The following is a 27796-nucleotide window of genomic DNA, read 5'->3' on the forward strand; positions in this document are numbered from 1 at the left end:
CTATTGTCCTGAATACTGTTCAACTCTCAGTTTCTCTTAGAAGCATTCGGTGTTATTGTCCTTTCATTCTCATCAAGAACTGTATGACAACCCATCTCCGTAGTACTTAAAGACTAAGTACTTTAGTATCAGAATTTCCAAGTCTATTTTTTTTTTTGTCTGGCTGCATATCTACATAGCCCTAGGCCCAGTGCTGCAGAGATCATCTGCCTGACCTCTCTCCAGCCAAAATTTGATGTCTTCTTCCCGGGTGTAGATGGCTTCGCGGGCTTCGGCACACACATTATGGATGTGGGGGCTCAGCCATGCTCCCTTGCTGAAATTGACTGCCACATCCATGTGAAGCTGTTCCAGACTCCGGACCTCTTCAGCCTGACGTACCGCTCGAGGGTTTTTCTGTTGGGGATGTGTGGGATGGGGAGGGGAGAAAGTGGAGTAAGCAAGCTATGTGTGGTCCCACATGGGTCCCTTTTCCCTTACACACTTCACACACCCTCCCCCAATAGTCTCATCTGTGACTAGTCTTCATCTCTCACCGTTTGGATTCTGGGACTATAAACATTCTTTGAGGGGCATAGTTCAAAGAATTAGTGTGGTTCCTTTTCCCTGCTACTTCTCTCCTCTTTTCCCCCCTCCCCTAGACTTGGATGTGTTTTGGATAGGGAGACAAGTGAGGGAGGTTGGGCACCAGCAGGATGAATCTATCCTCCATATATTAGTCCACTAGTGGGATTTATAAGAGCTTCTGATGGGGTTAGAGAGTGAGAGATATCATTTCTACCCCCTTTCTTTTGCCCCATATCTGAATAGCCTTGGGGAATCATTCCATTCTTAATCTAGACAAGTGGACAGGTGGTGGTACTGAGAGAAGATTTTCATTTTTGGTCTTAAGGACCAAAGAAGGGCTTAGGGTAGGGGTGGGGAAGGATCCAGGGATCTGAGACACCCAAAACAGACAGACTTCAGGGGCATTTGCTTGGAATATTGGTTTAATAGTGGACAGGAGGGTTAGGTCACTGGGGCAAAGTGGATTGAGGGGGAAGTTTGAATCCCCAAGATTTGGGGGCCAGGGTGAGTTGGGAGGCTGGTCCTGGGTGGGCTGGAGAGTTGAGACTGTTTGGTGGGTATGGGCTTAGGCCTGGGTAGGTAGTTGGGCTGTCATGGATCTGGACCCTGGTTAGTGGGTCCAGGGTACGTTGGGGAGCTGGAGGGTCATGAGGCAACAATAGTCTGGATTTGGGCCTCTCACCTGCCGAAGTTTAGCCATAGCCTCACTGGGGATAATCTCATTGTGATGTAGCCTTGTGATGAAGCAGAGGGCCTGGAACTGACTCTGACCCTTCTCCAGCTCACCCAGGATCAGGGCTCGGAAGATCTTTACATCCTGATTGAGGAGAGGAAGATAAGGAAGAGAAAGGTAGATATTAGTAGGGCCCATCTTCCCCTTCCTCAGATACCCTAGGAGAGTACTCATCTCAGGACCAGATAAAGATGTCCTAGAGGATACAGAATGGTCCCTATTCAGTCATGGGAGAAAGCACAGACTTTCTCTAGCCTAAGTACCAAGAGACTCATCACTAGGTTGATCAAAGGGAGATAAATTTTTTTTAATGACAGCAATTCATGAAATGGTTTACTGAGAAATGGGGGTTTATGATCTACCCATCCAAGCAAATTCCATTTAGCACAAGAGCTAGGAAAAAAAACCACTTCTAAGAACTTCGGATCCTCCTGAATCAGAGCATGCCACAGGTTTCTCAGTCTGGAAATTTTCCCAATGAAATCGTTTAAGAAGTTGAAACTTCCACCAGAAGAAAATCTTTCATTTTCCAAGTATGTTATATTCCATCATCGAGACAATCTCTAAGGTCCTTTCCAGTGCTAAAATTCTATGACTCTATAACTTTCAATTATCTGTGTATCAATTATTCGTAGCAAATTCATTCACTCAACAAACATTTATTTTACTCGGGGATTGGGTTTCCCAACTCCCTTTGTCACCCTGCTCACTGGAGCTAGGAGGGTGACAAGAGATCGGGGTGTCTTAAGCAAAGGGCAAAACAGGCTTGAAATGCAGAGATAGGAAGGTGTGGCAACTGCTGTTTTTCTCTTCCAACCCAGATATCACAGTCAATCACTTCAGAAGCATCGCTGGTATAAATTACCCTTCCCTACTACTTCCCCTTCTCCAGATGGGGCTGTTAACAGTATTAGTAGCAGGTCAAGGGCTCCTTCCTGTTACTGATTGTCTGAATTGTGGCTTGGGGAGGGCGCACAAGGGCAAGACAGAAGAAGGGTATAAGGAGGGGGAGGGACTCTCCATTGTCTTTAACATATACAATCTAAAATTCTTATATTGACATTCAAGGTTTCAATAGCATAGCTTCAACTCACTTTTTCAGCCTTGACAGAAACTAGCCTCTTACATAAATCCAGATCTTGTAGCCAAATTGGTTTATTTCCTCCAATGTGTTACGTGCATTCTGGGCATCATTCATGCTTGGCTAGTGTCTCCCCCTCTACTTGTCTAAATTCTAGTCATCCTTCAAGGCCCAATTCAGGTCCACTCCACCCATAAAACATTGACTATTTTCTCCTTTCTGGATTTCTCTGGCATCACTGTGCGTACCACTGATCTGGCCTTTAGCACATGGGATTCATAGAATCAAGACTTAGAAGGGACCTTAGAGGCCCTCTGGTTTAAGTTTAGAGATGAAGAAAATGAGATGCAGGGATGTTAAGCAATTTACCCAAGGTCACACAGCTATTAAGTGCCAGAGCCAGATTTCGAACCCAAGTCCCCTGTCCCCAAATCCAGTTCGCTTGCCCACTAAACAACATTGTCCTGAATCTAGCTAGACTCCACCATTTACTAGCTGTGTGACCCTGGGCAAGTCACTTAACCTCTGTCTACCTGAGTTTCCTCATCTGGAAAATGGAAACAATAATAGTACCTCCTTTACAGGGTGATTATGGGGGTAAAATAAGACATTTGTAAAGTGGTTTGCAAACCTTCAAATCCATAAATGGTAGCTATTATTATTATTGCTGACTGTAAGTTCCCTGAAGGCTCCTGTTTTCTATTACTATATCCCCTTTTCCTAGCACTGAATAGTCCTCTTCCAAAGACTCAGCCCACTTCCTGCTCAGATGTCACCAAATTCACCCCACGCCAGCAGTTGTAGGCCCTTCAGACGCTCAGTGGACACGGCCACTCCCATTGAGCACCATCTGTGAGGACCCCTGGGCCTTTCCATCGACTGCAGCCAAGCTCTTTGCTTATCTGTGCTGTTTTCCCTGATTAGAATGTGAACTCTTGAGAGAAGGAATTGTCTCATTTTTCTATTTTTATTTCCAGTGCTTGCTTGGCATGTAGTAAATACTTAATAAATGCTTTCCCACTCTATTCCACAGTGCCTTCTACCTAGTATGCCCTCAAAAATGACTGCTAATGATGATTCTATTGGAAATGTCAGTGGGTGAGGGAAGAAACAATTGCTGTAAACTAGTGAAGCCTAGTTTATTTCTTAAGTGTTGTTCACTTCTGAGCTACTTTTAACCTCACAACATTCCTGGGAGTGTGGGAACAGTGATTCTTTCTCTCTCTCTCTCTCTTTCTTTCTTTCTTTCTTTCTTTCTTTCTTTCTTTCTTTCTTTCTTTCTTTCTTTCTTCCTTTCTTCCTTCCTTCCTTCCTTCCTTCCTTCCTTCCTTCCTTCCTTCCTTCCTTCCTTCCTTCCTTCCTTCCTTCCTTCCTTCCTTCCTTTCTCTTTTTTACCAGTTTTAAAGATGGTGACACTGATGGCCAGCCAGATTTCTTTTCCCTCCCCCCCTCCCAAAGCATCCTAACCAAGACAATCTCTCTGATACAGAAGGAAAGGTTCCAAGTCCTTCATGATCCTGGAGACCCAAGAGGAAGGTGAATCAGAGCTGAGGGCCTATTCTGGCCTCCTCTCAACAGGAAATCCCTTCTCTGATAACTAGCTCCTGGAATCTCCCTACCCAGCCAGTCTGAGCCATCTGATCTCTCTCTCTCTTCATTCAGGTCAGCACAAGTGACAACCAGGGACAAGGCACTTGAGATGGCTAGATTTCATTTCCAAGGCTATCTCTTGCCAGGTGAACACACAGCCAGATTTCCTATCCTAAGTCTTGAGCCAGAAGGTTATGCCAAGTGGTATCAAAAATCCTTCTCAGCATTAATTTCAGCTCCTTCCCTTTAAAAATAACTCTTCTCAATATATTTATAGCATTTTTTTCCAGTGCTTTGGGTGCCTTCAAATCATCTGAGGCACAGGAGATATGGACACAGCTCTTTGTGAAATCATCCCTCCTTCCCAGACTGGAAGAGACAACACATAAATTTCAGAGTAGAGGGTGCACAGAAGAAACTAGATGTCTTTTTCTCCTGTTTCGTTAACAACTCTTACAGAAAATCTTAGCCCCTTAGGATTCTGCTGGGGACATAATGCCATTTTTTAGGCAGTTGGCCTTTTCTTTCCTTAACTCCAATCTAAAATATAAATTTCTAATGTAGCCTTCTGTCTTTATGTCCTCTGTCATTCTGTGTAAATGCTAATAATCTCATATTTACTTTATATTCATATTTAACAATTTTAATTATTTATATATAAATATGTATTTATATATTTTACACTGATATAGATAATAATCATTTAATTAAATATCATTAAGTAATGATTGAATAATTAAATAAACTCCTATTTGCTTTAAGGGTTATAAAACACAGTGCTCACAACAATCCCAGAAGGCAGGTAGTATGTATAATTTCCTTTTAACAGATGAGGAAACTGAGGCTCACAGGAGTTAAATAACCTGTTCAAGGTCACATAGCTAATAAGTGTCAGGTGAGGATTTGAACTCAGATCTTCTGTCTCCCAAACCAGTGCTGTATTATGGTAAACTTATAAGTTCTGACTGAGGTTATTATGTTGAATAATTTCCCAGATGAGTGCTTCTTCACATCAGGATTCTGAGGAAGATGAAACACCCAAAAATGTCTCCTCAGAGAGAAATAGTTCTCTCCCCTAATTTCCTTCCCTCCCCTAAGCCCTCCAAGCCATTCTCTTTTCTCCTCTCTCTGCTGGGGAACCAGTAATTCTCCTATGAAGAACAAGGCAGTTTCTGCTTTTAAAGGATATAAGTTTGGAAGCTACACCCTATCATCCTGGTCTATTTCTGAAGCATCTTTTACTCTCTGACTTTACTGCCCGCTTCCTCCAGGACTTTTTCCATCCATCACTAGTATAGATTTCTTTCCTCCCAAAAGGACCCCAGGGACACTGAAAATATCTGGCTGGATGAAGAGCTTGCCTGGTTCTCAGCCTACCACAGGGTTCCCAACTTCCTTCCTGATGGGGATTTCCCAGGGCTGATTCAGAGAGAAGTAGCCCAGAAGCCCATGCCAAGTAACAGTGACAGGAGAAGTGGATGGTTTTTTATTTCCAGAATACAGGAGGTAGCTTGTTTGTTTTCTACCTAAATGTAAGGAGGACATATCTGTAGGCAGGTGGGAAAGGCTCAGTTAACTCTCTTTTCCCAGACATTTCCAAGCATCTTCAGAACAGAAGAACCATAGGAACTTTGTATAATTGGGGAAGACAATGCAGAGGGTGGAAGTGTAGAGTCCACCCAGGGATGAGGTTGTTAGGTATTATTAGTATAATGGGAGTAATCATGAACCTCTCCTTATTCCTGAATCAATGTGCTCTGGAGCTGAATTCACCTGAGGGAAGGAAGAGAAAGGGAAAAGACAACAAGCATCTATTAAGCACTTACCGTATGCCAGGCCCTGTGCTAAGCACTTTACAAATACTATCTCATTTGATCCTCACAATCCTGGGAGGTAGGTGCTATTATTATGCCCATTTTCCAGTTGAGGAAACTGAGGCAGACAGATGCTAAGTGACTTGCTTAGGGTCACACAGCTAGTAAGTATCTGAGACTGGGATTTGAATTTAAGTCTTCCTGAATCCAGCCTAGCAGCAAGCACTCTATCCACTGCACAATTAGCTACCTAGTTATCTTCCCAGGTACATCAAGGGGTCAGGAATTCTAGTTCAACACTGAAGGATTTGGTGTTTGGGGATGATAAAATGATACCCTTATTGGCCACTTAGCCAAAAAGAGCCACCTATTTAGTAGACTTTAAAAAAGACTCTTGCTCAGATCTTTTCTTCAAGTCTCTAGAAGGCAGTATAAAACTATCTCTCTGGGAATTCTCTGACCCCTTCCTTCTCCAGTCCCCACACCCCAGTCAATCCCAGGCACCAGTGCTGACTCCTTGTACAAGGTAGCTAGAGTAAATGCAAATCCAGGTGAGTGTGAGTCCAGACCTTGAGGTTGGAACTGTATTTTTTGCTTTGTATTTCCCTCCTTGAAGAGAAGTGATTAAACAGTAATCTTGAGATCAAGATTTCCATCTTAGAAGGAAAGCTCATGAATGTGACAGGTCTGGAGCTTCTAGATCCCTCTTTCAGTACTGGCTTCATTGAAGGAGGTATTCTCTGTAACTACTACAAACTTCTCAGAGAAGACGGTCATTGACAAGAGAATTAGCTGAAGCCCTGATATTTCTTAAGTACCTACTATTCATTCATTCATTCAATAAACATTTATTATATCTTATCTCATTTGATCCTGAACTTTGGGGAAGTTGTGAAAGTGAAATGCCTATTTGACAGTGTCACTAAGTGTCTCATGTTTTATTATTTTAAGTATCAATCTCACAGGAGAGTATAATGAGAGTTACAGGTTACTGTACTGTGTTTTAAGTCTTTTCAATCTGTGCTCGTGAATCTTTTTGTGTTTTAAGCATTTTCTTTTAGTGGAGGAAATAAATAACTGTCCTCTACCTGATCTATACCATACTTTGGGTATCTTTCTAATCCTTTTTAGAGGGGAAGACCACAGACAGGAATGAAACCTAAATTTTCTTTAAGTGATATTTCCTAGGACTCCCAGGGTGGGGATGTAAAGAGATGACAGGGAAGAGAATAACTTTTTTCTTTTGCAACTAGGCTTCACCCTCGACTGAATTTGGGCCAAATAAGCATAAAGAACTGGGGGTTGCTCAGCAGGGCAACATTTCAGCTTCCCTGGGCTCAGCACTAATCTGTTGATACCCAGCTTTAAATGTTGTTAAATATGGGAGGAGATTATAGATTTAGAACTGAAAGGAACCTTAAAGACAATTTCATCCAACACCTCATTTTACAGATGAATAAATAGGGGTTCAAAAATGTCAAAGAACTTGACCAAGGTCACACAGGTAAAATGAGATTTAAAACCAGGTCCTCAGATTATAAATGAAGTCAGTTTTAGAGTATACCAAAAGGCTCTAAGAAAGGCAGTTCCCTCTACAGAAATAACATAGCTATGCATTTCTGCTGCTTGATTCTCAAAAGCTCAAAGCACATAAAGTGAAATAATCATCAAATCGATTTCATGCCAGTTAAAAAAAAAGCAGAAAAGTTCAATGATCTTCATTGAATTCCCAGAGTTTAAAGAGTTTTATCAATGGAACAGACTAGATAGGCAAGACCTAGAAGTAAGTGAAGAGAGGTGCCTTGTGTTCCATGCACTCAAGAACAAAAACAGCTAGGGGCCAATGACTCTCGAGTCTTGTAAGAACTGCTGGGGAAATGGAAAGCAGTTTGAAAGTGATTAGGTTTAGCATAACATATTATGCCACATACTATAATAAGCTGCAAATGAATATATAACCCAAATTTAAAAGGTCACATGATTTTAAAACATTATAAGGAGGCATGCTGTACAGCCTCAGGGGAGAATTCTTAAACCAAGCAGGTATAGCAGAGATACAAAGATAAAATAGACCATTTTGATTACCTAAAATTAAAGAGCTTTTGTAGGAACAAAATACTGTCAAATAAGAGAAGACGCTATTGATTCAGAAAAATCTTCACATAAAAATCTGATAAGATGTGCTATCCAAAATACTTACAAAATGCATGGATTTTAGAGGGGGAAATAATGAATTGAGATTAAATGAACAAGAGATATGATATTCCCAGGAGATAAGCAGTCAAAGAATTTGAATATTTTTGAGAAGAAGAAATGCAAACTATCCACAAAGAATGTTCCAAATTACTTATAATAAAAGAAATTAAGAGGAAAACAATTCTAATGTTTCACCGTCATCCATAAGATTGACAAAGATGAAAGATGAAAATGATAAATGTTAGAGAGGCTGTGGGAAAATATGTATAATAATGCACTGATGGTGGTACTGGGAATTTGTTCAACCTTTCTGAAAAACAGTTTGGAACCATACTAGAAAAAGTCACCCCTATGATATTATTAGCATATTACTAAAATACGTATATATCCTGAGGAGGTCAAAGACCGAGGGGAACAGTCTAAGGGGATGCCTATCAAATAGGGAAAGACTGGACAAATTGTGATTTATAAATGTAATGGAATATTACTGTCCTGTAAGAAATGACAAATATAAAGAATTCAGAGAAACTTGGAGAAACCTTCATGAACTGATACAGAGTCCAGTAACAGAATCGTGAGAACAGTTTATACAGGATTGTAAAGGAAAACAACACTGACAGATATGAGAATTCTGATCAAGGCAATAAAACATTACTGACTCCAGAGGACTGATGGTGAAACACCCCTCTCTCCTTTTAATGCAGAGGTATTTGACTCTAAGTGCAGAATGAGGCAAAGGTTGTCACATGTGGTCCAAGGTGCTTATTTGTTTTGCTTAACTACGTTTCTTTGTTACAGGGAAGGGTTCTATTGGCAGTGAGAGGGTGGGATGGGGGTGACGGAGGTCATTGGGAAGGGAAGTAAAAACAAAAAGAATCAATATAACTTATTTTTTAAAAATCCACAGACCTTTGCCCTCATTATAGACCTTCAGAAAGCAATCAACCAGCTAATCAACATGGCCAAGGTCACATTTGATGGTCCAGAGATGAAAACAAGAATGTCCAACACTGGTAACTCAGATTTCTTTGGTGTTTTAAGATTTACAAAGCACTTTACTCACAACAGTGCTAAGAAATAGGTGGTTGGAGTGTTTTTATCCTGATTTTTACAGATAAGGAAACTGGGATTCAGATGTAAACACTAGGTTACACAACCATTAAGTGTCAGAGCTGGTATATGAACTCCAAGCGTACTTCTCTTTCCATTATGCCGTGCTGCACTCTAAAGTCCAAGTTTCCAGAGTACAATGCCTTTCTCCCCCACTTCCTTTTTTGTACACAGGGATACTCATCACCATGTTAATCATCCTCAACTTAGTGTATCAAAGATCAGACTCTACCATTCCTTCCCATTCTGGCCATGTGGGCTCATCCAACCCACTGCTTAACTTTCAGCTCCACAACACTCCTAATTTTCCCACATGTTCAAAGATACCCCTCTGCTAGAGGGTGAGCAGGCTCAGACCCCTTTAGTCTCCATGAAGAAGGCTCCTCCCTGACCCCTTCCTTTCTGTTGGTTGTCTAGTGCCTTCACTGAAGCCTCAGAGTTGGTGGTCTTACATTGCTACTACATCTTGTTCTGCCATTCCAAAGTGCCCAGAAGTAGTAGCTTCATGGGATTGATTCTCATGCTTCCTATGTCAGGGGGAAGCTTTCTTATCTCCTTCAGCCTACAGGAGGCAGCTCTGTGCCAAGGTATCTCCCAGGGCTCAAATGAACTTGCTAAGGACATGGAGTAGCCTCTTCTGCCTTTTCTGCACTGAAGCTCTTTTCTGTTTAAACCAGAGGCTATATTATGGGTCAACCTTTTCACAGAACTGCTTGGTAAACTCTCATTGTCCTACATACATACTCACTCTCTCTCTCTCTCTCTCTCTCTCTCTCTCTCTCTCTCTCTCTCTCTCTCTCTCTCTCTCTTTCTCTCTCTCTCTCTCTCTTATACAATGTTTTACTGATATCTTTTGTCTTCATGCCACCTTCATCTTTTAAGATTTCCTTTTCTGAAACCCACAGAGCCATTCCTTTTTAAATAAACTATCAAAACAAAAGGAGGGAAAAAAAGCAGTTCAGCAAAATGAACCAACACATCAACTAAGTCTGACAGTGTCGACAGTGTTCCATATCCTAGTGGCCCCTCCTACCTCTGCAAGGAAGGGAGGGAGCCTCACACTTCTCTGCATGCTCCCATATACCCACAGAAGGTCTCTAACATTTTGTTTCAGAAACAACCTTGCTGACCCAGTCATTAATAGCCCATACACGATCTCTTTCACACTCCTACAGAGGGTCTCTGTCTCAGGCATATTCTTTGAGCTGATCTCTCTCTGGTCTCAAATCTCTCAAAGCCTGTCTCACATAATGTTTCATACATGCCACCTCAGATACAGTCTCTCACATGTAATCTCTGTCTTAAAGTCTCATTTAACTTCTCTCTCACAGTCTGCCCCACATGCATATTCTCTCTTCTGCACTGTCTCACTTTTAAAAAGTTTATCTGAATGATAGATTCTCCCAAACACCCCTGAGCATTCTCAAATACTTTTCCTCTTATGGTCTCAAACAAACATTCTCTCCTCTTTCATACTTTCACTCTTGTGCCTTCCTTCTCAAATACCCCTAGGTGCTCCCAAATATACTTTCTCTCATCTGTCCTCTCTTTTATACTCTGTCTCTCTGTCTCTGTCTCTGTCTCTGTCTCTGTCTCTCTCTCTCTCTCACACACACACACACACACACACACACACACACACACACACACACACGCATTTCCTTAGTTCCATTACTCTCCTCTCTCCTTAAGTCCTAGTCCTCCAGAAAACTCATTCTGATAGACTACAGCTGGAAATAGGGTCTGTCTACCATAGATGTCATCTCACAAGAACACTTTTGACAAAGGAGTATCAGATAGAAACGGGATACTTGGAATGGCTAGTCCAGATCAGCTTGCTAGATCCCACCTTGGGCGATATGTGTACTTGTCTGTGTGCACATATGCATGTTTGTGTGTCCCCACTTACAGTCCACCATTTTGTCCTGTGGGCTTTGAATCATTGTACCGAGGCTGCCACCACGCATGCAGCTTAGCTTTCCTTCCCCTCTCCTCTCTTCTCCTCCCCCTCCAGCTCATCAGCTGCAGTTCTCTCCCCCTTGAAATCTTCTTTGCTGTCTTGGGCTCCTTCCCATCACACTGGAGCGTGTGATTTCTGTACCAGAGTTGAGCCAATCTAAATATTTATTCACTCTCTTCTGGGCTGGGGCTGCTTTATAGGCTGGAGGGGTAGGATGGTAAGGGGCCTCTCTTGGGGTAGATAGCTATAGTCAACCTAACTGGGTGGTGACAGGGAGGGAAAAGGGAAACTCCCAAGAGCAGTCAGGGGCAGAGCCCAGACACACATGAGTGATGGGTTGGCAGCCTGTTGGGATGGTAGCAGAGCTGAAGAACATAGAGACATCTCAGATAGTTCTGCTCAGCCCCTTCTAGAAGAGATAGGGTGAGGTTTAAGACAGATCCCTCTCCTGAGGATGCCAGGCCACTAGGATAAAGTGTCTAGGAGCTCAAGTCATTCCTCATCACAAAGAAGTGGTTAATCAACTCTAAGCACAAATGTCCACACATCCTCCACGCAGTCTCACCAGAGACAGAGGCTCTTTGTAAAGGGGCTGTGCCAAGATGAGTGGTGTTTCAGAGACAAGGGCCTGGAGTGGTGCCCCCTGGCCTCTAGAGCTCTCCCCCTCCCCCAATACCCCAGTGCTCTGTCAGCCAAATCCCAAAGGTCGCTCCTGTCCAGACTGTTTTGTCAAACAATGTAGGGCTTTATGTAGATCAATTATGCCCCATTGTCTTGCTGACTCAGGGCTTCCCAGATCAAGGCCTTCCCTCTTCTCTCTTGCCCAAGTTCCCAGCATGGAGGCCCCCTGTATGCCCTGCTGAAGTGACTTGAAAATTTCCAGTTAGGCAAATCTGACAATTTGTTGAGCTAACCAATCTCTCACCATTCTAACGGATGAGCCAAATGATTCCTAAGTCTTTTCAGAATGGAGCAGAATATGAAGATGCAACTTCTAAGGTCACCAGTGATCTCATAATTGGCAGATGCAATGGTCTTTTCTCAGTCATCATCTGCTATGAACTTTCTGTAACGTCTGACATGTTTACCACCCTATCCTTACTCTCTCCTCCTTTGGTTTTTCACAAAACTATCTTTTACTGGCTCTTCAACCCGCATCTTTCTTGTCCTCATTCCTAGGTTCATAGATCCTTGAATGTTGGAACTGTAAGAGACCTTAATAATCATCTAATCCAACCTCTTTCTTCAACTCAACAAGCCATTATTAAACATCAATTAAGCAACAAATAGGGTGCCAAGTGCTGTGCACACAAAGGAAAAAAAAATGAAGTTCCTGCCTGCAAGGAGCATACATTTTGCTAGGGGGAAATTACATGAACATAGATATATCAATACAAAACATATATAAGGTGACTAGAAATGTTTTTATTTTTTTGATGGGCAGGAAGCACTGACAACTGATTTATCAGAAAAGATCTTATGTAGGATGTGACAATGAGCCTCTAAAATCAATTCCACATTAGCCATGTTATGTTTTTTTTTAAAGCAAGAAAAATAAAGAGAAAAAAAAGTTTCAATTTGCACTCACACTCCATCTCTTTCTAGAGGTAGATAACATTTTTTCTTATGAGTCCTTTGGAATTGTTTTACATCATTGTACTGATCAGAGTACCTAAGTCTTTCACAGTTGACTTTTGTTACAATGTTGCTATTACTGTGTACAACATTCTCCTGGTTCTGCTCACTTCACTTTGCATCAGTTCATGTAAATCTTTCTAGGCTTTTCTGAATCATACTGGTCATCATTTCTTATAGCACAGTAGTATTCCATCACAATTGTAAACCACAACTTGTTCAGCTGTTTCCCAATTGATGGGCATCCTCTCAGCTTCCGATTCTTTGCCACCACAAAAAGAGGTACTATAAATATTCTTGTACATATGGGTCCTTTTCCTTTTTTTTTGATCTCTTTGGGATATGAACCTTTTAGTGGTATTGGTGAATCAAAGGGTATACATAGTTTTATTGCCTTTTGGGCATAGTTACAAATTGTTCTCCAGAATAGTTGGACCAATTCACAGCTTCACCAATACTGTGTTTCCTGCATCCTCTCTAGCATTTGTCATTTTCCTTTTCTGTTATATTAGGCAATCTGTTCAGTGTAAGGTGGTACCTCAGAGTTGTTTTAAATTTGAATTTCTCTAATTATTAATGATTTAGAATATTTTTTTCCGATGACTATTGATAGCTTTTATTTTTTCTTCTGAAGACAGCCTGTTCATATCCTTGGAACATTTATCAATTGAGGAATGGTTGAGCTGAGCCTTGAAGGGAGCTAAGGCCTCCAAGAATCAGAGGCAAGAAGAGAGAACATTCCAGGCAAGGGAGACAGCTTGTACAAACACATAGAGTTTGGAAATGGAATATCATGATCAGGGCTAGCAAGTAGGGTAGTTTGGCTAGAAGGAAAAAAACGTGAGGGGAAGTAACAAAAACTAGCCTGGAAAAGAGTTTAGTGTCAAATTAGAGTCAAATTTAGTGTTATAAAGAGCTTTAAATGACAAAGAGAAAAACTTGCATTTTTATCATAAAGGGAATAGAGAGTCACTAAAGTTTCTTGAGCAGGGGAATAATATGATCAGACCTGTGCATTAGGAATGTCAATGCATCACATAGTTAGCATTTATTTACAGAGTACTTTAAGGTTTGCAAAGTGCTCTTCATATGTCATCTCCTTTGATCCTCACAACAACCTTAGGAGGTTATTATCCCAATTTTACAGATGAAGAAACTGAGGAAGAAAAAGGTAAGTGACTTGCCTTGGGTCACATGTCTGAGGCAGGAATTGAATACAGTTCTTCTTGACTTCAAGCAACTAGGTGGCAAAGTAGATAGAGCCTCACATGTGGAGCCAGGGCTCTCTGCTTTCTCAAATTGCCTTTTATTTTTGTACCTTTGTATATGTTTTCTCTCCCCAGTAGAATGTAAGCTCCTACAGGGCAGGGACTCTTGTTTTGTCTTGATGTCTTCAGTGACTTATTCAGTGCCTTTCACTCATTAGGTGCTCAATGAATTTTTGTTGAACTGGAATATAATGGAGGTGATAGAGAGAAGGAAGATGTATGGAAACAGGAAAAAAGGATGGAAGGAAGAAAGAACGTAGGGAGGAAGGAAGAAGAAAGGAAGGAAGGGAGACAGAGAAGAAAGGGAGGAAGGGAAGAAGGGTGAGAAGGAAGAGAGGAAAGAAAGGAGAGAGAGAAGGGAAGGGAAAGAAGTGAGGGAGAAAGAGAAGATGGAAAAGAAGGAAGGGAAGGAAGAAAGAAGGGAAGGAAAGAAGAGAAGGGAGGAATGAAAGGAACAAAGGAAGAAGGGAAGAAAAAGGGAGGGAAGGAAGTAAGTAAAGTTGCTTGTAGGAGCAAGTTATAATTCCTTAGCCAGCCATTCAAAGTCTTCCCAATTTTGGCTCCAATCTATCTTCCCTGAAGACAGAACTAGAAGCAAAGAAGGGAAGCTTCAGAGCCAGGTCTGAGCTCCATGCTACAGCAGAAGGAGTGCTTGGTCAGGTAGAGGTTGGATCAGGTGGTTGCTGAGGTCCCTTCTGACTCTGAGATTCTCCAACTGTATCTTACACTTCTCTTTCCCCCTAGTATGCCTAGAGAGAGGCCTTCAAAATGTGCTGAAGAAAACAAGGCTATAAAGATGCACAACTTCCCCCAGCTTCTACCTTGCCTTGCTCCAGGCTCTGTAGAATTAGGTCTACTGATCTATAGCAAAAGGAAGCATGCAGAGAGAAGGAACACATGTAAACTCCTTGTGGGCAGGGATGGTTTCAACCTAGCCTCAGTACCTAGCATAGTAGACATTTAAAAAATATTTGTAGAATTGAATCCCCCTCCCCACCAAAGTTGGGAAATGTGGCTCTCAAATTCACTGACTACAGGACCTTGGAGAAGTCACGACTTCACTTTTCTGAACCTGTTTCCTCCTTTATAAAATGGAAGTAATAATATTAGAACTGCTGGAGAAGGAAATGGCAAACCACTCCAGTATCTTTGCCGAGAAAACCTCAAATGGGGTCACGAAAAGTTGGACACAACTGAAACAGCAATATTAGAACAGCCTACCTCATACAGGCTGCTATAAGGAAAGTATTTTATAAACTCTGAAGCAGTATGGGGATGGAAGCTATTTTACACAACAATAAGAATAATGATGTTGGTGGTGGTGTCATTACAAGAAAGTCTTCTGTGGTGTGCGACTAGGGGGAATTCTTCTAGCCTTATGATTCTGAAAATCTCCTTAGACATACATAACTTACTTCCTACCTTAAGTCCTAAAGTATGCTAGGGACTCTGGACTTGGACTCAGGTCAAATCCCCTGTCAGAAACTTCCAAGCTGTGTGACCCTGGATAAGTCACTAACCACTGTCTGCCTCAGGTTCCTCATCTGTAAAATTAGGATAACAATAGCACCTACCTCCCCAGATTGTTGTGAAGTGAAAATGTTTGTAAAGCACTTTGCAAACACTAAAACATAATACAAATATTAGTTATTATTTTCCATCCATCCCAACTTCCCTTTGGGAATACCACTTACACACACACACACACACACACACACACACACACACACACACACAGTCTTTCCTGAATTCTCCAGTTGTTAATGCCCTCTCCACTCCACTTGGAATCACTCTGAGTATACTTTGTATTTATCTGGGTTCCTGTTGGGGTGTTCCATCCTTTCTTCCTGCTTATCCCTCCAGTAAAATTGAAACTACTTTAAAAAAGCAAGGACAGCTTCTTTGTAGTACCAGGCATTTGAAGTACTTTGCCCATGATTTTAACTGCACAATATAATAATAAATGCTGGTTGAACTGAGCTGCAGTGAATAGAATAGGGGAAGCTAGAGTCTATCTGGACTTTCTCATCCTAGGCCTCTTTGTGTCTCCAGCCCAGTCCCCTCCAAGCTTCGGGTTTTCTCTTCTACCAGCACCCACCACTCATTTTGCCTCTAGCAGCAAATGTCCTAAGGTTTGAACCAGGAAGAGTTGTTAAGAACCTGCTTATTCCAGGCTTCGGTGGGGGGTGGGGGTGTGGGGAGCTCAGGGTGTGGTGGTAGGAACAATGCCTGCCAAGTTCCAAGGAAAAAAGGAACTGGATCTCACTGCCCAGTGGAGGTTTTCCAAAATTAACCCTTAGAAACTAGCAACGACAGGACTTGAGACCTTGCCATGCTAAGCCTAATGATTCCTCTTCTGAGGAGAAACTGAGTGGGCCCCTCACTTCCTCTTATGTGCTGATTGCCAACCCTCCTAAAGAACCGAGTCCATAATGGGTACCCCTTAGGTGTCTAGACCAGTGCACAACAGTAATGCTATTTGGGAGGCAAGAGAAAAAAGAAGATTGGCTACCACAGTTTAGAAGTTCCTAGTATGTGTGGGGACGCTCACAGGGAAAATGATTGGAGAAAGAAGACTGGAGAAAGAAAAATGCATAGAATCAAGTACTTGCCTAGGTCAAAGAAAGGGGAGAGTTCTAGGTAGACTGGGAAAAAAAAAACCAGGAAGGTTTCCTAGAGGTGAGGAATTTGAGCTGTGCTTTAGGTTGATGTAAAAGAGAAATAACAACAACAGATATTTATATAGAGTCTATTATGTGTCAGGCACTGTACTCAGTGATGATATTTACAAATATTATCTCATTTGATCCTCACAACAACCTCCGAAGGTGAATGTTATTGTTCCTTTTTCTGGATGAGAAAACTGAGGCAAACAGAGGTCAATTAATTTGCCAAGGTTCAGGCAGCTAGTTAAGTGTCTCAGGACAAATTTGAACTCAGGTCTTGCTGACTCCATGCCTATTTCTCTATTTACTGTGCCACCTCACTACCTCTAGACACAGCTGCCCAGAAGGCCTGGGCTCCAATCTCAACTTTGCCCTTTGCCCCCTTTCTGACTTTGGGCAAATCACTTCACTTCTCTGGATCTTATTTTCCTCATTTGTAAAACAAGAGGTGATAATAGCTGACCTCCAAAGGCCCTTTCTCCCTCTAAACCTAGGATCCTATACTCAGGAACCCAGGGCCTCATGCCCTCAATAGGTCATCTCATATATCTTGTCTCACTGTCTAACTTATTACATATGGGTTGCCATGAATGAGAGGGAAAGTAAAGGAAATATCTCTACTTTACAAAACAAACAAAACCAAACCAACAAAACTCCAAAAAGTCTTTCCCATTAAACTTTTATCACAATGTGATTTTTTTTGTCCCCTTGAACTTAGGTAACCAGGAATTTAGTTTGTATCACAATCATTTTCAATCCACAGAATATCAGAACTCGAAATAACCTTAGGTATCATCTAGCTCATTCTCTTGATGTGTCTGTTGTTTATATTTGATTATTCCCGGTACTTTCCAAATCTTTCTTATCAGCCAGAGCTTCCCAAAGGCAAGAACCATTTATGCCTCCTTTCTTTGGTCTCTCCCCAGTATATAGGCTAAAAATCATAAAGATCAAATGAGTTTCCATTCTCTCTCAATCACTCAACAGACTCTAGCCTTAATCTTACCTAACTGCCATTGACCATATGTCTCTTTTGACTTTGGCTTCACCTCAGGTCTCTTCAGTCAGCTGGCCTCCAAAATCGCCTTTGGGAATCTCATTGAACCCTCCTCCCCAATGATGCAACTCTCTTGCCTCTGTCCCACCCATCCTTGTCCAGTTAGCCAAGCTGGGACATGACTCATCTCCTTTCCAGCAGCTAGGCCCACTGCCCCTTTACAGGAGAACGAAGGGAAGGGAGGGAGGCCAAGAGCCTCCAAAAGATTTACAGGAAAAAAGATGAGTTGGAGGCCTGAGGATATGCCTGTTATGAGGTATGGATTATTAGACCTGTATATAATTACACACATGAGTCTGATTACATAAGAGGGTTACTATGAGGAGTATACACATTATGAATTAGAATTACTGTACAGAAAGAATTTAATTTAAGGCTCAAATCTATAGGGTCTTTATCTGAGGGTTACTATATGTAGTACAACCTTGCCCATAGGCTTTGACCACATTCAATTTGTATCAACCCCACCCACGGAGAGAAGGAAAGCTCAGCTCTAAATCCTAAGACCTTACCATCAAAGTTCATCTAGCCCAACCTATATATGAGCAAGAATCCCTTCTAAATATTCTCAACAAATAGTCTAATCAAATTTTACCTTGAAGATCCAGAGATGGGACAACCCATTCATTTTTGGATAGCTCAAATTCTTAGGAAGGTTTCCCTTAGCTTGACTGTAGCTTCCACTTACAGGTTCCATCCCCTGGGGCCATGCATCACCAATCAACTCCTCTTTCACTTGATAGTCCTTAATATCCTGGAAGGCTATTCATATCCTCTCTAAATTGACTCTGGGTTTAATATTCCCAGTTCCTTCATCCAAGTCTCAGTTGGCGTAGCTTTGAGTCATCTTACCATCTCACCTTCCTCCATTTATACTTTAATTTAACAGTCCATCTCTGATCCCCATTCTCACTATTCCTAACTTCCTTCCATATTCATATGGAAGTCATGAGAGGAGAAAGAAATCACTCTCAGCTAAAATGTCAGAGTCATAGGGTTTCCGTTTTGGATGGGGACCTCAGAAGTCATCTAATCTAAAGTGTTACTATCCTTTAAAACATCTCACACAAATGATAGTTCCACTTTTGACTGAATAGTTGGGAAACTCACTACTTTCAAAGATAATTCAATCTACTTTTTATCATTAGGAAGGTTCTTTGTTGCACTGAACTCCCTTGATCATCAAGCTCAGGGAGCACAAATATCAGCCTGTAGTCATCAGTAAGGATGTGAGGCCATGGAATCTAGTCTCATCATTTTACAGATGAGGAATCTGAAGTACAAAGAGTTTAAATTACTTGCTAAGTGTCTGAGATGAGATCTGAATAAAGATCTTCTCGACTCCCAAGTCCTGCACTCTAACCGCTACACTGTGATAACCCTCAAATTCCTAAGAGAATCAAACAGAAAGAGAGAAGGAGAAACAGGGCATTTCATTTTTCTTCAGATCTGCTGCTGAATATTCATTAGGTCCTTTCATGGGACTGCCAATTTAGAGCTGCAAAGGACCTATTTTAACACCCTTACTTTACAGAGGAAGAAATTAAGGCACAGAGGAGTTAAGTGACTTGTAAGTAGAAGAGGGAAGGTTAAAACCTAAGTCCTCTCACTTCAAATCCAAGTACTCTTTCCACTGTTCATATACTTTGGACCTGGTGCATACGGCCAGGTCTTATCTTCCTTGTCATTCCAGGTCATATACGATAAGGGGACAATTATGATTATATTGATTCTAAGACAAGGCACAGTGATGATTATTGCATAAATTCTGGGGCATGTCACATAGTAGATTGGCCATTTTTATTATACACCATGTTCCAGAAGTTAGAAGCTGAATAGGACCTTGGAGGTCATCTGGCTCTTTCTTAACCATGCATTTTATAGATGATGAAACTAAGACCCAGATAGAGGTTCAGTGACTTGCCCCAAAAGTCGTACAAACAGTGATAGAACCAGTATTTGAACAAATGTCTTTTGACTCCAAATCAGCTCTTTCCACTTTACCCCAAATGTGTGTTGTATGTATAGTGATGATAATGAGACTCATGCTTCAACACTGTGATCTCCCCCTATGTATTTCTATTCAAAGTTTCATGAGCTGCTGTGAGAAAATATCATCCTCAAATCAATACTCTTTTAGTGATAAACCTTTATGAACTGAGTGATGGTACATCTATCACTAGAACTATATTTTGGAGCCTTCAAAGTTGGGCAGAACTGTCTCACTGGCATAGCCTTTGTACTTCTATACCACCATGAGGCATTAAAAGTTATGTTTGAGTGGAGATATTAGAATTTTAAAAAGTGATGGAACGCATCATAGGTGAACAGGGTGTTTCTGGCAGTGAGGAGGGCCTTCTCTGGGCCAGGAAGCGGTCAGAGGAAAATGGAAAATTGGGTTCCCTATACTAAGGGCTGTGAGCTCATGGTGTCAGTAGTCCCCTGGAGTTTCTGAAACTAAACCTATTAAACAAGAAGGAGTTTAACAAAGAAGAATTTGCTCTCTCTTTTTGTTTTTGTTGGGGTTAAAGTAATAGGGTGAGATTAGAATCACTCTTAAATTCTTCTAACCTTGAGTGATGATTGTGTTGGTTGACCTTGGGTCAATCATTCAAACCTCTCTGGCCACAACTAAAAGGGAAGGAAGGTGATTTTTTTTTTTAATGTTTCACCATAAAACCTAAGTAAGTTCCTAACTCCATTGTTTCTCAGCAGTTTGGGAAATCTTAAACACAACTTTCCAGAAAGGTGTGCATAAACAACAAAACCCAAATATCCTCTTGGCTTTTTCCATCAAAGAAAACTATTCCCCCAGGACAGAACTTTCTAGTGAGCAGCACTCTGACCCCTCCCATTCCCCCCCTCAAAAAAAAAAAAAAAGGAGGCAAGGGGCTACAGACTCCAAGAACCAAACAAGCAATAAATCCAAGGAAAAAGTCAACTATCCAGCTTCAAGGGAGAGAGTCCAAAGTAAACATACTTCCAAAGCCAATGGACAAGGGAAAAAAACCCTGGGCTTCCACCATGAGCACTAAGATCTGCCTTAGTAAGTAAGAGAAAGCTCAGTCTCCTATTCCAGTTCCCTTCCCTCCAAATTCCCTTACTTGCTAATGAAACTGGAGCCGCCAAGTTTATGAAGAACCAATTTCTGGGTCAGAGGCTAACTTGAAAAACAGATTTTGTAAACCTGGATAGCAAAGCCCCAGGCTCAGAGGGTACAGCACATCAGGGGTTAAGCAAGCTCAATTCAAATGGAGTCTGCAGCTGGGCTTTGGGCTCTTGGGGCTACTCCCCCAATTCCCTGCCCCCTGCTACCATCCCACTCCCCTAGCCTCGGCCTCCACCCCCACTCTCTCCATTCTCCAGGCCTCTCCTCTCCCTTCCCTCCAGGGCAAAGCAGTAAAAAGATTAAGTGTTGGCAGCAGCTAGTGGTTGTAAAAACTAGGCCCAATTTCCCCATCCCGCCCCCTTTCACCTCAGCTCCAGTGCCTTTCCTAAGACATGACCGACCGCTGTAGGGAACAGTGGGCTCCCATTGCATAGGGAAAGCCTCCCTTTAGCATTTCAGCTCCTGGGATCCCAGAGAAAAGCAACTGGGAAGGTCCAACGGATGAGAGGAGACTAGCAAGAGAGCTGCAGCAGCCCCCAAGGGTCAGCCTGTGGGTGGAAGAAGGCTCTGAGTCGGACCAGAACTGACAGAGAAGGAGGGCTGGATTCTGTTGTCTCTCAGCTTCACAGAGGGGCCACCACTTCAGAGCAGAGTGCTGGGGGCTGGCCATCCCCAGGCTTTTCTTCCCAAAGGAATCGTGAAATGGGCAACTTTGGCCCGAATCTTCCCACTTCTGCTTGGTCACTGCAAGACCCTTATCTATGCTAGACTCTTGTGTTACTATGATATTCTAGATCCCACCACTCCAGTAGTGATAGCATTCCCTGAGGACTTTATTAGACATAGCCAAAGTCCCAGGAGGGATGGCTTGAGGAACGGTCAGGAGGGATGTCCTAAGACTCCCAGTCTCTCCACCTCTAGGACCCCAAGGAGTCCATGCCATGTGGGATGGGGAGGTCAGAGGAGCATCACATTTCAACTTCTCTCTCCACCTTTTTTACTTTTGTTTAAGATTCCTGCTTGGCTATAATTAGATACTCACCACAACTTCTAAGCTGACTAGTTTCTTCCCTCCATCTAGCCCCCAAATCCCAATTCTTTTCAACTTCAGGGCCAGGCCTCTAAGACTCTGTCTCCACCTCCTCCCTAATTTAACTTTGGTCTCCTCTGAGAACAATGCCAATGAGTATGTCACCTCCAGGACAGGAAAGCTGATGGTAGTATGGACTGCCTAGAGGGAAAAAAAGGAATGTCTCTCCTGCAGGAAAAAGGAGCAGAGTTTGGGTCCCTCTTCCCAGGTGTACTAGCTGGTAAATTAAAACACACTGCTTTAAATCAGAATAAGATAAGAAAGAGTGTATCTACTCCTATAAATAAATTCAGAAAAGAACCATGGTAGAGAATGATAGATCATTCTTAATCTCATCCAATTCCTTCATCCTTTGTGGATGAAGAAAACATGACCACATCCTTTGGCACTTTGTCTAAAGTCAGAGACCTAATAAGCGGTATGTTTGGGGAGCAAAGGTCTGCTCGGGCCAATCCCCTGTCTCCCTCTCCACTCCATCCCAATACTGATCTGGTTCTTGACTGGATTCCTTTTCCAATTCCGACGCAATCATAGAAAGTTAGTATTGAAAGGGACCAGAGACTCTTTAGTAGAACTCCCTTATTTTACAGATGGGGAAACTGAGATTCGGAGAAATGAACATGACATCCAGAATGCCAAACAGCTAATTTGTGACAGAACCAAGGGTGGAATTGTGGTCCTCAGTCTTGAAATTTGCCACTCCACCCTACTGGGAAAGAAAGAAAGGATGGTGGTGGTGGTGATGTTTTAATGGTAGTTGTGTGTGTGCGGAGGGGTGTGAAGTGGGGATTTAGAAGGAAGAGGTCTCTTTTCGAAATCCCTGGTGGGAATGTGTGTATTGGGGTTAGAGGAAGGAAACTGATGAAGCAGGGGAGAACCCTCTCGAGCTTAAGAAGAAGAGAGAAAGTGAGTGCGTGGGAAAAGGGAGGCCCAGGTGAGAGGGAGATAGTGCAGGGGGTTGGTCTCTCACCCTTTTGAAGTCGGCAGTGAAGGAGATGAGCGTCCCGTCAGGTTTATGCAGCTCCAGGCTGATGCAGTCTGCCTCACTGTCAGCCTGCAGGCTCTCCTCCGTCACCTGGCCATCTGGCAGTCGCACTCGGACCTTCAGCTCCGACAGCCCCGAGGAACCCCCGGCCGGCGTCTGCAACCCAGGGATCAGCAGCAGCAGGAGCAGCAGCTGCGAAGGATGCGGGACTCTGCGCCCGAGGGAGCGCATCCCCGGGGGCAGCAGAAGCGGAGTCCGCTGCTCCCCTGCTTGGTCCGGTGGGCCCCCTCCTCACCCCCGACGCTCGGGTGGGGGGAGGAGGAGTTGCCGAACTTCGGCTGAAGTTGGTACCAAGTTTGGAGCTGGGGTAGGGAGGGGAGAGCTGGACTCCGAGGGCTCTCTGCCTCTATCCAGCGGTTCGCGCTGGGCACATGGGCTGAGCCTGGGAAGTCTGCCAGTGCAGAGAAGCCGAGCGGTGTATCAGAGCGGGAGCCCCCAGGACACGGCCGGTTGGCCAATCTCGCCCCAACCCAGCTGTTCCCTCGGTCCCCCACTCCCTCCCGCTTTAACTCAGTTCTGTACTTTTCATTCAATACCCCGTCACTTCCTTCAGAAAACAGAAACCACAAGGACCTGCCTTAAAGAGACAGAGCACCTCCTAGCCCTTAAAGGGCCAGCTCTGGTCCACGTAGCTGCTCCCCAGAGCTTAGGCAACCTGCGGAAGAGAGGGGGATAAGGTTAGGGGTGAGTATGTCGATAGGGCGGAGTCTGGGAGGGGGCAGCTGCGAGGAACTTTTCCCACAGAACTTTCTCAACTAGTCCCAGTCATCTGCTGGGGCGGTGTCAGGATTTCACTTTTTTTGGCAAATCTTTTCCTCCCAGTCTAGGCGGGGCCGGTGGGTTCAGCTTTTTTCCTTTTAGGACAGAGAATTGTTCTTAGATTCCTACCGGGACAGACCGCTGCAAGCTGCCTTCATCCTCTTAGTCTCCTCTCCTCACCCTTCCTTATTTCCCTGGCAGTCTCCCCTACCCGCTATCTCTTTGCTCCATCCATCGTCCTTTCTGTCCCCATTTTCCTTTCCCCCCCTACTTTGGGTCGCACTACGCGAGATCCACGAGTAAGGGCATAGAATGAATTGAGGACCTCTCTTAGAACAAGCTCTGTACACCTAGACAAAATTCAGAGATGCCAGGTTATGAGGCGGGGTTTCCAGGGCTTTAGGCAACTCCCGTTTCACCCCTATTCCGGGAAATGGAAAAGTAATCAAATTCAGATTTCCCCTCAGGCTTCCAGGAAAACTTTTGGTTTTCTACGTACTTGAAAGAGTAACTGGACTAAATGTCTGGACAGTCAAGTTCTAGTTTGGACTTTGCATCGTTCTAGCTGTATGACCTCGGATAAGTCATTTCCCTTCGATGTGTCTCGGTTTTCTCAAGTGTAAAACTAAGGGGGAAAAATACCTGCTCTTGCCTGCAGTTAAGGGCAATTCTGAAGATGAATGAGAATCTCTATTAAAATGCTTGGAGAAGTTTAAATTGCTAACGATTACTGGAAAAAACACTAGACTTGAGATCCCAAGATTTCAGTTCTAGTCCCAGGTCTGACATATAACAGCTGTGTGGCCTACAGGGAAGTCCCTTATTTTCTCTGGGCATTAGTTTCTTGTCTGTGAAATGGAGATAAGAACATTGTACTATCTCTTTGGGTTGTTTTGAGGAAGCCACTTTTTAAATGTAAGTCACTATCTGGATTATTATTATGAGACAAATATAAAGGACCATTATCCTGCTCCTCTGCATTGTGCAACTACAAAGGAGACTACAAGGCGCTGTTCTCGCTCTTAAGGAACAGTCTAATTAAGGAGACAAGACAAATGCAGATGAAATTATTCTAGGACAATCAATAGAAGACAGAATATAATGTAGTTCCAGATTGTGTAACACTTTGAGGGAGTCCTACCTTTGGTTGGACAACAGGAAGATGGAGACATTCTCTCACTTTCCCCATTATTCAGTGTCCCAGAATCACCAAGGGAAGGAGGATATGGGAAAGAAATTGACCAGAGTTCCTATAAATGAAATCTATTTTTTTCCCTTCCTCTAAAGTACCTTATTAAGAATAGGCTAGATCTGTAGGATTCCTCTGTCTACCCAGCCTTGGAAATAGGATTTCCTGAGTGAATCTACACATGGGCCTCACCCACATTTCCTAATATCTCCACCCTCTCCTCACGTTATCAACATCTATCCCTAGCTAGATGTTTACTGTACTTTTCCCTGGAATGCAGCCTGGTATAAGTGTAATGACTTCCTTCATTAAATGTGTTTGTGTGTGTGTGTGTGTCCTACACAGTGGGTTTTTGTTTTTGTCTATCTGGACCAGTCAGCCCCAGAGCAAAGTCCTAATTCTGGTCAGATTAACTCCCACAAGGTGAGGAGAAACCAGAAGTGGGCTTTGGCCTAAATGACTGTTCCTGTCTGTATTCCATGCTTTCTTTCCTTTCTCTTCTCTTGGCCTCCCTCTTCCTCCTACCTGACCCCTCTACGTCTCCATATTCGTCTTCTATGGCTGGATAACAGTTATAATAAGTAGCATTTATATAGCATCTGCTGTGTGTCAGGTACTGTGGTAAGCATTTTACAAATATTATCTCATTTGATCTTCATCACAACTCTGGAAGGTGAGTACTAGTGTATCCTTATTTTATGGCTGAGGAAACTCATGCAAACAGAGGTTTGTCCAGGGTCTCCCAGCTAGTTTCTGAAGTCAAATTTGAACCCAGGTCTTCCTGACTCCAGGGCCAGTACTCTATCTACTGTGCCACCAGCTGTCTAGCTGGGCCAAGCAATTGGTATGTACATGAATGTAACAGAGTGTTCTCGTGAAATAAGACATGATGAAAATACCGAGTAAAGAGAAGCATGGGAAAATTTATATGACCGATACAAAGTTAGCAGAACCAGGAAAACAATGTATAGAATTACTACAATCCTGTAAATGAAAGAGAAACAAAATAATTGAAACTGTTGTAACATTAAAATGATTGATCCCGGCCCCAAAGAAACTATGAAAAGGCACCTCCCTTTGCATTCCCTTTGTAAAACAGCATATAATTAATGTTAGACTTTTCAATATGTTACTTTGTTTTGCTGAGTTATTATTATTATTTTTTTAGCAACTAGGTTTCACAGTGGATAAAGCCCTGGAAAATGGAAAGTCTGGAAAATGTAACACCTGCTTCCCAGGGGTGTTGGGAAGTTGAATGAGATAACATTTGTAAAATGCATAGGAAACCTTAAAGTGCTACATAAATGCTAGCTATTATTATTTCTCCCTCTCCTTTATTCTTAGTTATAAGGGGTAGCTCTGGTGGGGGGGGGGAGGGGGAAGAGAAAGGATCACATTGGAAAATGTAGGTAATATGAAAACAAAAGCTATCAATACAATTTAATTTTACAAACAATTACAACTCTCCCAAAGTGGAATGGGCTGCCAAAAAATAGTGGATTCCCAGATACTGGAAGTCTTCAAAAAGAGATACGGATGACTTGTTGGGGATATTTGCCAGGAGCTTTGAGCTTGAGGCAGGGGTTAGACTCGATAACTTCTGAGGTCCTTTCTAACTGGGGCTCCATGACTCTAAGACTATTCTAGCTGATATCAGTCTCTCACTAACTGCCTTATGTTGTCAGCTGATTTTTTCTTGTGAGTGATTCTTATCTCCTCATTGAGATTATAACTCAGTTGGAGGGCAGGGGTGATTCACACAGTCTTGCCCAGGTTTGCTCAGCCTGTTCTTAAGGGGGGTCCTCAAATCTAGCCTATGCTGCCCCTTTATGGGATCCTGGACTATGATGTGATATGGAAGGAAGAAATGGAGAGACAAGAGATGGATGAGGAGGGGGGAAGGAAGGACAATGAATGGGAAAATGGGGCAGAAAGGCAAGGGAAGGTCCATAGTGGAGGATGGAAAAAAAGAAGCCCTGCCTAAATTGTCTTTACAAAGACCTCTTGGCACTCCCAATGAGCTAAATTCAATTTCCCTGACTAAATAGACTTCACCTAAATCATCTGAAACTCACAATGTTTATCCTGCCTTCAAAAATCCCCAGAGGAAGAGACCTCAAAAACTTAATTATACAACCTAGGGCTCTTCATGAGAAATTCTTTATGCTTGCTCTCAATCCCTCTTACTAAAACTAGTGCCAATCAGAACAATCATCAGATTTTAGAACCATAAAGAATATTAGAGATCATCCAGTACTCTCTCTTCATTTTACATATTTGGAACTGGAGTCCCAGAGAGGTTGAGACTTGCCCATGATCACATGGTTAGTAAATTGCAGAGCTAGGGCTTGAACCCAGGTCTTCTGACTTCAGATGCAATATTTCTTTCACTATACCAGTTTGCTCATCTCACCATGGTGGGGAAACTACAAATCAGCCTTCCAAGGTACTCTGAGTGCCTTGAGTTAGAACACACACACACACACACACACACACACACACACACACACACACACACACACACACACACACACACTGTTCTTGGCCATGGTTACTCCTTAAATCTTCCAGTTTCCTGGGACTTGAGATCTCTGTTTCTGACATGCAGACAGGATGATCTTTCCTTTGTGGAGGGAGCCTCTAAGTCAAAGGAAAATAAGTGTCATGCCCATCAGCCAAACCTTAAGAGATTCAGACAGCACTCTGAAAAAGGACAAGAAGGAAACTGTGACCCAACTGAGTAATAGGAAAGGTGAAGTATATATCTGTATGTATGGGGGGGGGAGGGGAGAAGATGGGTTTGGAGGACGAGAGGAGGGCACTACATTTTCATAACAGTGGAAAACCTTTTCTTTCCATTTATTTTTTGTGGTTTTGTGTGTTTGTTAACCTTCTTACACTAATCATATTACCGCCATGTCTTTACA

At 42.7% G+C, this 27796-nt stretch overlaps 1 protein-coding gene and 1 long non-coding RNA gene across 3 annotated transcripts in view; one reads left to right on the forward strand and one right to left on the reverse strand.

The window, feature by feature from the left end:
• OAF (out at first homolog) overlaps window positions 1–26182 on the reverse strand; it is a 28114-nt gene extending 1932 nt beyond the window's left edge. The window contains exons 1-3 of one of the 2 annotated variants that reach the window (XM_072612948.1): window positions 22847–26182; window positions 1250–1384; window positions 216–396 (exon numbers count right to left, since the gene is read on the reverse strand). In XM_072612948.1, the coding sequence (XP_072469049.1) occupies window positions 216–396; window positions 1250–1384; window positions 22847–23092 (562 nt within the window). In that variant the 5' untranslated portion in view covers window positions 23093–26182. The remainder of the gene's footprint in view (window positions 1–215; window positions 397–1249; window positions 1385–22846) is intronic. The other variant, XM_072612949.1, reaches the window with a different exon arrangement.
• LOC140506130 (uncharacterized) lies at window positions 1326–9913 on the forward strand. The gene is made up of 2 exons (XR_011967789.1): window positions 1326–1417; window positions 8889–9913. It is a non-coding gene; the product is annotated as an uncharacterized lncRNA (long non-coding RNA).
• Window positions 26183–27796: the final 1614 nt, after the last annotated feature.

The sequence above is a fragment of the Notamacropus eugenii genome, chromosome 5, assembly GCF_028372415.1.
Source record: "Notamacropus eugenii isolate mMacEug1 chromosome 5, mMacEug1.pri_v2, whole genome shotgun sequence".
NCBI classification, from domain to species: Eukaryota; Metazoa; Chordata; class Mammalia; order Diprotodontia; family Macropodidae; genus Notamacropus; species Notamacropus eugenii.